The sequence below is a fragment of the Trachurus trachurus genome, assembly GCF_905171665.1.
Source record: "Trachurus trachurus genome assembly, chromosome: 13".
NCBI classification, from domain to species: Eukaryota; Metazoa; Chordata; class Actinopteri; order Carangiformes; family Carangidae; genus Trachurus; species Trachurus trachurus.
Genome location: NC_139892.1, coordinates 27,141,499 through 27,151,406, shown reverse-complemented (window position 1 = coordinate 27,151,406; position 9,908 = coordinate 27,141,499). Strand labels below are relative to the sequence as shown.

The following is a 9,908-nucleotide window of genomic DNA, read 5'->3' as shown; positions in this document are numbered from 1 at the left end:
ACTGAAAGGTGTTGCATAGCCGTGTGACCTGCAACTCAGAAGCACAGTAGGAAGAGCCCTCAGCATTCCTCTAATTTGAGATAACATTAATAGACTTTTACTCTTATGTATACTTTTACACATTTTAAATGTTTTCCGACTTCTACCTTGGACAACACAGTGCTACATCTATAAGTGTAAACACATTTAACACGCTGAATAAAAAGAGATGTAATGGTAGTTGATGTTTTTATTTCTGAACTACAAAGATATGAATACTCTTGTATTTTCCCTAATACTGAAAATTGTGTGGTATTTGTGTGTATTTATTCAACATTCTCACTGACACAACAACAACAAAAAACTATTTGACAACTTACACTTTAGTGACAATAATATTGTTGTAATTTCACTGGTTATGATTCACATAAATATTTTATCACAAATAAATAGAAAAAGGATCCAGACTTCTGTAGTTGGTGTTTAAATGAGAACTATTATGAAAAGCTAAGTCAATGTCAACTTTAAAGCAATATCATTGGTTGAACTTACAATCTGAACTCTTACATGTATTGGCACAAGCTGTAGCCTCAATGATTGCTCATGTCTGCTCTTACGTTGTGGGTTGTAGTCTGACGGTACAGGAAGGCTGTTAGTATCCATCATATTAGGTAACCAGGTGTTAGTCCCTCAACTGTCTTGGGATCAGCACCCTTCATTTTGCTACCAACAGTCCATAGTTCAGCTCTGCTCAGATACAGGCTGCCTTTGTAACACTGACCCATTTAAGACTGAAACAATGGCTGAATTGAGTAAGACCCTGAGAGCATCCACGGCCTTCTGCATTTTTGACGTGCTACTGCGAGAACAACAGAGGAAGATAACAAAGAGGAAAACACAAAGATTCATAATTGTAAAACTGAGAATAACAGTGTTGTATGCAAGCATACAGTTCAGGTAGTCATTTATCAAAGTATCAAAAATAACAATCAAACCAAGATTTTAACACAGTTTGATTACTCCATCATCGTATCATCCCACTCAACATCCATTTAACATTATAAAACACATTAACTAATTATAACCAACTGGTGAGAGAAATGTCATGTTAAAGTAATTTTATCTATGGATGAAAATCGGTAAAATGTTTTAAAGTGAGTGTGTCTATCACTCTTTTGTCAAGGAGACAATATACAAATAGCCTGCAAACTAACAACACCCATATTTTCTAAACAACGTTACTGTCACATTCTGCCATCTAGTGGTCCAACATACAAAATACCCTTTTCTCAGCAAATGCACTCTTGAACAACATTCCCAGAACTTTCAGTCTCTTTACAACGTTTACAATCCATTATCAATTAAAATACTACATCATCACCTTGATGGTGTTAATTACAGGTAACACTAAAGTTAGATGTGCTTCCCTGATTTTGAATTTGACATCTTCCAAGGTCTATACACTGGAATCACTGCCCTTAGGAGCAGTGTCTTTGCTGTTCTGCGTCTTGCCCATATCTCCAAGGCGCTTAAAAAAGTTAAAAAATAGTCCAGAGGTCTCGGTCTTAATCCATGCAGTCCTGGGGGGATTATTTTCACTGTTCCTTTGCAAGTGGCTGCCGGCATCCTTTGATTTGCCCTGTTGGCTTTGCTCCACAAGCCCTTGGTCGGAAACATGGGCTGAAGAAACATTTGGCTTGCTCTTCTTTTCTGCTGATGGAGAACTCTGGTCTTGAGCACCATACTTTTTTAAATTGTGAGATACATCAGTATAATCAAACACTTGATGCGAGGGATTCGGTTCAGCACCTTCTGCTGATGGGGCTCCTTTCTCTCTTGTCACAGGATTGGGAGTTCTGATTGGAGGCTCCCCCCAAACATTATCTTCCTCTCCCTCAGTTTTTGGGACTTTGGTAGGTAGGGTATAACGGCGGCCTAGGTTACGTTTTGAGGTGGATGGAGGATTGAGCAAAAATGAAACCAAATCTTCATTGGTCGGGTCTCCAGGATACTTCTCTGTGTCCTCATCAAAGGTGCGCTGACGAGGTAAACGAGTACCTGCTCCAGGAGATTTCTGATTTTCCAGAGAGTATTCTCCAGATGAGACACTGCCACGGCTGTTCTGGAAGCGCAACACTTTCCTTGATGCTTCACGCAACCTTTGGGCTTCCTCCTCGTTATTATCTTGGACATCTTCTTCATCATCGTCCGCAGTTACTGAAAAAGTTCTTACTGAGGAGGAAATGCTTGGTGTCCTTTTGGTTGGGTGTGAGTTGTCGTTTCTTGAAGTTTTAATCTCCGTTTCATGAGGAGAGTCACCTTTTGCTTTGCTTTCCTCATCATTTGATTGGGCTTTGGTTTGTGATTTTTGCAAGTTTTCAGTGAGTTCAGCTGCTGAATTCCACTCTTTTTTGCCCATCTCCTTAGCTCTGAATAAACCACCTCTCTTTCCAAATGGGACATTTGCCTGTGAGGTTATTTCCGATAAGCTCCCATTGTTGGGGCTTCCTCTTGTGGGGCTCCCATTATTAGATGAGGACCTTCCAGATCTCCTTCGGGAGACACGATTGGTTAGGAAGTTTTGTAGGACAGACTCTAATGCAACTCCATCCATTTCCTTGTCTCTAGTGGAACAGGTAGCAGTGGACCTGCGTTTGGCAGCAACTTGTAGTCTCTCTCTAGTCCTTCGCTTCACCTCAGCCATCTCTCTCACCTTGTTTTCCTACAGAAAAACACAGAGTTAATAAATCGATATGGAGTTCAATTTGTTTCTCTTCTTTTTATTTAATTTTACCTCAACTGATGAAAATATACCAGAGAATAAGCTCACCTGCATGGCCCGCAGAAATCTTTCACAAAAGGAGTGGAAAATCGAGCAGCATTCCTCCAATTGGAACTTGTTTGGGTCCTCACAGAAGTACTCTGCCACAGAGTTACTCACTGACTGCAATTCCTGTAGATCAGTCTCCAAATCTGTCAAGCAGACCTCAGCCTCCTAGATAGAAATTAAAAAACAAGAAAATTCCATTATCAGCATTATGTTTCAAATGAGCTGGGCTAAAATACTTAACAGAAGGCTTCCTCACCTTTAGAAATTTCTCCATTTGTGCCTTTAGGTCTTCCTGCTTCACCGTGTCCGTATTGGCATCTCGTACTCTCTTTACCAGCGTTCCAAACTCTGTTTCCACATCACCCTTTTTTATTCTGAGAGAATGAAAAAAAAATTAGGCATAGTAACAATAAAGAAGTTTAAAATACGATAAGTGCTGTAAAATCAGATCGTTTACCTTGCTGCTGCCTCAATGTGTTTGAGTTGTTCTGGAAATCTAAGCAGAGCCATATCTGCCTTCTGAGCTTGCTGTTGTGAAAATGAAAGTTTGTATAAAAATCACATTTGAAAAAACATGTTCAAAGATACACAAACAAACTAGAGACTGCAATCAGATTAAAGTTATAAAATATACTTGCCATCGCAACATAATGCATGAGATTCATTCCCGGTTTATTTGCTTTGGTGTCCGCTAACTTCAACAGAGAAGTCATTCGAAAGCCAATCGCACTGCCAGCATAACCACCCTGTGATCAAATTATTCAAAATAAGAATCTGAGACGCACATTTACAAAGGGAAGTCATCCAAGACTCTACTGTCACATGTTATTCACTCACAGCGTTCATGTAATTTCCAGTCTTCAGCACCAGGCGAATGACAGAATGGAGATGATCAGACTCCAATAGCTCTGAAAGAAGACACAAAGCCTGAATTATAAATCTTAATACTTTAATAAAATTGCTCAAAATCTGTAATGAGCCATATCTATTTAAAACTCAGGAGTCAGGACAACACACAATACCTGTTCCAGCAGCTGTCAATGTGCCAATGAAGTCTTTCATTTCATCCACAAGCGGGAAAAATTCTTCCTTGAGCACCAAACTGCTGAGACGCTCTTCATAACTAACAGACATAAAATATCCATCATTAATCAATCACCACCAATTTTAAAACATGTAACACTTGGGATTACTGCACATCAGATGTAGCTCACCTGGGAATCTTGACCAGCTTTAGCATAAACAGATCTGCTTCAGGGAGAGTGGACTTGTCACCTTTAAAAGCAACCAACTGCTTCACCTATATTCAGTGAAAGAGCCCGATTAAGACCACAAAAATTAAAAACAGACCGTACTGTTATTTTCACTGTTGTCATGAGTAGCGATGGTGAGATATTTATAAAAGGTGACACAAGTACCTCCCCTTCATCTGGCAGCAACTTGCAAAGCTCCCTCAGTTTTCCAGAACCAAAGGTGAGATTACTTCCTGATTTAATTTCTTCAATCATGTCTTCTACAGGCCTGGGGAGTGAGATGGACAGAGGGATAGGGTTCAGTTGTTTAGTTTCCAATTAACTTGCATTTTTCTCTAGGGGTGGGACATCCCAAGAACAGTGTGTGTCATATTAAATCCACACTTTGGAAGACTTGGGCGTCTAAAACCAACAAGCCTCTGCCTGCACAAAAAACTTTGCAAGATCACAACACGGGAACTTCTGATGACAAATCTAAAAAAAAACACATGACGTACGGTGAATGATGATGACTGATGAAATATTGTTTAACTGTGATATAATCAAGAAAATGCAATAGGTGAAAGCACTAGATAGATGATGTGTGTTCTGTTTTGTTGCTGGTACATTTATTCAGTTGAAACATATATGCACCATCATTATGATCACAATTAACAATGGTAGAGACTACTTCCATTTCCTGTTAGCATCTGTTGTGTACGTGTAATAACCCTAGGCAATACATTTGCAATGTCACTCAACAACTGAACTGCAGGTTATCCAAGGGAGGCAACCTGTCAGAGCTGTACAACAATGTCGATCAGACATGCTAGGACTTGCAGATTGTGAAGGGTTTGCGAGCATGAAGTGGCCATATTGCAGACTAGTCTATGTGCCTGATCCTGTGTTGTTTCACTCAACATGAAGAGATTATGGTGCAAAACCAATCACACCTTAAAAGAGTTACCACTCACTGACTCACCGCTTGAACTGCTTTAGGAAAATTCCAATGTTCATGCTTCTCTTGGAGCTGAGGATGGAAACCTGGGAATGGAAACAGACACAGAGCTGGTTAAAGTCAGCTTGTCAGTTGCTAAGATAATTTCACTATTGGCTGGGGCAGTGTCTTTTGTATCACAGATACTTTGGCTTTCCAAACAGACAGTTGATTCCAAAGGTTAAGAATTCTTTGAGTTGATTGTATTGAACAATCAGTCACAAAGATACCATTTTCCATCAGTGATGCGTTTTCTCTGTCTCTCTTAGAAAAAGGGACAGGGGTCGAAGTAAAAGTTAACTAACACACCTAACCAACTTTTGTCAGGCAAATGTTTGACCTTGCTGATCTGCACAAGAAATCACAGTACCTGATAAACATCTGATATACATCCAATAATCTATTTCTGTTTTTCTTGTTTTGGTTGAAGCCTTGCCTTTGGTAGAATAAAGAGCACAAGAAGGCTAGTATACAGAATACAGTGCTGTATGAGGACACAAATATACCGTCCTTTAGCAAACAGATATGAAGAATAGAGACTCCACCCTTCTATTTAGCGTTTCAAAATCAAAACATGATGTTCCTAAGACAAACATATTTATCTCAGTTCTATACATTCTACTTGAACAAGAGAAGACATGATGAAAAGTATTACTGCAGCCTCATTTCTGAAATACTGCATATGATATTACATATGCTGATTAAGCTCAACTGCGGAGATCCTATATTGTAGTTTGCTGCAATGACAGTTTTAGGTTTTAGCTGAGGAAAACATTGTAAGAATGTTTTCAGCTTATCTCAACTTCAACCTACAAAACAAAAATCAATCCAACTCCATATCTTGGTGTTGCACAACAAAAGATGCCATACATTTCAATATATTGCGACAAACCACTGGGGTTAAAGTATCAGTGATTTAGCAAAGTGAGACGCCTGTATCCTGAATGACTCTACTCACCAGCTCCCCTCCTGAGGCAGCATTTGGCAGGCACTTCAGACTCTGGCGGTTCGAGGCCTTGAGTTGTTGCTGTCCCTGCTTGTGGCTGAAAAGCTCCTCCATGTGATCAGTGTCCAGTTCATATTCCCCATCGATCTTATCTGATGTCCAGATGTTGTGTTTTCCTATCACAGTGTGTTTAGGAAGGGTTTCCCAGTTGAAATTGCGCATCCGGGAGCGCCTTCGTTCAATGTTGGCATTGAGGCCTGGGCCATGGGGGAACGGAGGAAGACCAGGTGCTGGAGGAGGTGGAGGTGGAGGTGGAGGGGGTGGAGGAGGAGGAGGAGGAGGAGGTGGTGGTGGTGGCGGAGCGGGAGGACCTCCAGGTTGCATCTTTTGTCAAAGACCTCTCAGAGGGTTTGTGATGGAGACATTGCCTCACTAACACGGACAAGCAGGGTTAAAGCCAATGAAGAAATATGTGGCAAAATATAAGCTGAATGATGGGTTTTATAGGACAGTGACACAATCTCTGTGACGGAGGGACTTCTCCAGAATATCAAAAAGGATGATGCAGTCAGACTAAAGAAACAGAAAAGGGTGTGGACACATTTACAAACACAGCCCCCACTTTCTCCACACATCACACACTTTTCAAGTTAGTTACCATACTGCTGTTTTAGGCTCATTAAGGGTTGTGGTTGGCATTCTAACAATCCAGTAGCCTACACAAGTAACAGTCATGATACAGAAATTACACCAGATCTGTCAAGCCATTCACAATTTGATGATATTTATGCATGTTTTTGTCACTTTAACTGACAAGCCTATTATGAAGAAAATTACCAGAGGATGGGGTTCACCTATTTAATGAATACATAGTGTGAAATAATAAGTACCTAGCTACTAAACGTATCCACCTAATCTTTAAGCAACTACAACTTTTTGTATATCACGCGGTTTGTTACTTGTCTGTGAAACAATCACACAGACCAGGAAGTAACAACAACAACAACACCAACAACTTACCTTTATGATTCACGAGTTTGTTCCCGATTTCTTTCCCTTTTCTGTCTCATTCCTCCGTCACCTTGATGAAAACTCCGAGGAAGAGGGTGACATCAAACCGGATAATGCAACAAAAGTGTCGAAACTACCTGCGCGTAAACGACACGCCCAGGTAAGTCATACTGTATGTCCATGGCAGCCCACACCCTCGTGCTAGAGGAGGAACTCCAGGATTTACTCAGAACTCATTTGACTGGTCGGATGGAGTAGGTGTTTTCTGCTCAGCTGTCACAAAGTAGTTATGTGTGAGCAGTCCACTGGATTTATGGACTGTTCCAGCGTGATGCAATCGATTTCTTGGTGTCTGTTGCTTTTAACAGGAGCCCATGTTAATTCCCTTTTACCTTTAGTATAGACTACTCATCTCTTTACAGCTGGTGTCTTTTGGTTGGTGTCATCAGAAAAAATGTAATACCTGAGTAGCTGAATTAAACACACTGTATACTAGGCCTACTTTAGTTAAACATTAAGCGGCTCACACAATGGCTGTAGCGTGTGGGTTGGTGGTCAGACTGGCCTTTAACTGTTTGCACGGCAGTCAATTAGTAGCAAACACTTTAAGTCTGTCCTCAATGTGATAAGCTCTTGAAGTGATAGCTGTAATGCCCTAAATACATCTGTATGCAAATCACTTAGTTCTCCACGATCAAATACTGAGAGGAACCTATAAAACCAGTTTAAACCAGATTTCCTACTGTATGGCATCCTTATTGGAAAACAAGAGTTTGAGTTTAGTTCGAAAAGGTAACCCTCACCTTACCATTTTATAATGTTAATTTTATTAATGGCAGTTGGTTATTTTATATTGTTATTTCCCTATTTTGCCACAAGAGAGAGTAAGTGAGCGCTTCTGTGAGGAGCAAAGCACAGTACATCCACTGTAGTGTTGCAGTGTCTGGACCTGGTCTGGACCGTACTCTGTGGTCTGGGCAAATACATGTGTAGACGTGACAGTATAACAGTGAGTCTGATGAACTATTCATCTTTCACAATGACTCTTAATTGAAATGTGAAATACAAATGCAAATTATCAATGTCCTCAATCTTTTATCCTGATTTTCTGTGATACAAGAGGTTGCACTGTGTGCCCTTATTCCAGACTTGTGTGTCATCAGCTAAATATTACAAGTAGCCTATTTCATTTTCACTTCGTTTTGATTCACTGCCTGAAATGAATCCCCTTTCGCCTCAATGGGCATTTTTTATTTTTATTATTATTGACAAAATCTGAGGGATAGTTAGTTTTGGTTGCAAAGTAAAGGAAGAAATTTAGACCAACAAAATCAAGATTTTTCATAAATGTCTGAAATCATGTAAATATGCCTCTAATTTGCATTGACTTTACTCTTGAATTTTCTTTCAAATGTAATTTAATTCAGTATTTTAATTGTATGAACTTTACTTTGTATGAATTTACTAAAAAGCTGTTAGGATTTTGTGTTTCAAACAGCAGCAAAAGCATGGAATTACTGTCCAATTAAAAACTTAAAAAGTAAAAATATAAAGATGCCTGGAAATCTTGAACTATGCATTTGAAGGAAACAATGACGGTATGATTTCATGAATTATGAAATAAGTCATGGAAAGCATGTTAGAGATATACTGTATGAGACTGTATTGTCATATACATACATATTACAGACATTGTGAGTTTTCTGTACATAAAGCTTCCCTTGTGAAGCGGAAATTGTGTTGACTGCAAAGTTAAGTGAAACAAAACATCCAGCAGACTTTATTGGAAATGCAGAACAGGACAAAGACCAGCTGACTAGGATTGAAAAAGAAGTTTACATAACATACTATGTTATGTTACGAACAGATAAACAGGTAAATAAATAGCCCAAAGTAAGAGAAATGTAATCATACATTCCGTCCTTGAAGAGACACTGAAACTTGTACTGTAACCTAGACTCTAGAGCACACCTGGTATCATGTGTATTGGGTATTCCCATCCACTGTGAGTGTTTTTTAAATTGAGACTTCCAAAATCAGTCTCAAACACTGGCACCTCCAATTGAAACACAGCAACAATCATACATGGCTTTGTGTCGCAGTTTGATTTAGATAAGCTGAAAACTGAGATTTCTGGATTCATCACAGAATTGATTACATCTGTTTTTGAGGCTTCTTTCCACGTGTAAACACTGGGGTAAAAGAAAAAAAAAAGTCAGATAGTGAACTCTGCTGGATTCATAAGGACATATCTGAGGGTACCACAGACTCAGGGGGTCCAATTAATTATAGATTGTATATTTATTAGAGAAAGTCACTGCATTCCCTTCTATGTGTGTAAACTGTAAACAGTGACCATTCAGGCGTGTATTCCACAAAGCACCATTAGAAACATAGTGGGATAAGTAAGTAAAACTATTATCCTGATGACTTGAATATGGTGCAGTCATGCATACTCATGGAAATAAATACAATTTCAGAGGACATTTTCTATTATTTTTGACGTTACTCCGCTAACTTTCTTAGGTGTCTTGTGGAATTCTGCCCATGTGATATTCTCTGTAATATGAAAGATAATGCTTTAGACAACAAAAAAGAAAAAGAAAAACAAGAAAATAATGCATGTGCAAAACTGCTGCAGGGTATTTCCACAATAGTAGACTATAGTGTACATAAATAAGAAGTGATATACATGTAAATGATTGTGCTACCTAAAGAATAACAAAGTAACAAAAGGTAATTTGTGGCTTAACACAGAAGTTCTAAATACAACTGCAACCCATGGTCCACCTATGTAAAATAAGTGATACTGAAAAACATTACTAAATTTAACTCTCATGTTTTTCTTTATCACTCCAATGATTCTACAATATACTCCTTTATACATTTAACTCCTGTCCATCTAACCATTAT

General features: G+C 39.1%; 1 protein-coding gene across 1 annotated transcript; it reads right to left on the bottom strand.

Annotated features, from left to right (window-relative positions):
- Positions 1-1,435: 1,435 nt before the first annotated feature.
- Positions 1,436-6,368, bottom strand: fhdc4 (FH2 domain containing 4; the record flags this gene model as incomplete). Its single annotated transcript, XM_083985674.1, has 12 exons — positions 1,436-1,507; positions 2,693-2,701; positions 2,810-2,974; positions 3,066-3,183; positions 3,267-3,333; positions 3,444-3,555; positions 3,647-3,717; positions 3,832-3,932; positions 4,024-4,109; positions 4,228-4,330; positions 5,024-5,085; positions 5,997-6,368. 12 exons carry the CDS (start codon positions 6,366-6,368, stop codon positions 1,436-1,438), a joined length of 1,338 nt encoding a protein of 445 aa, XP_083841800.1.
- Between the last annotated feature and the right edge of the window lie 3,540 nt (positions 6,369-9,908).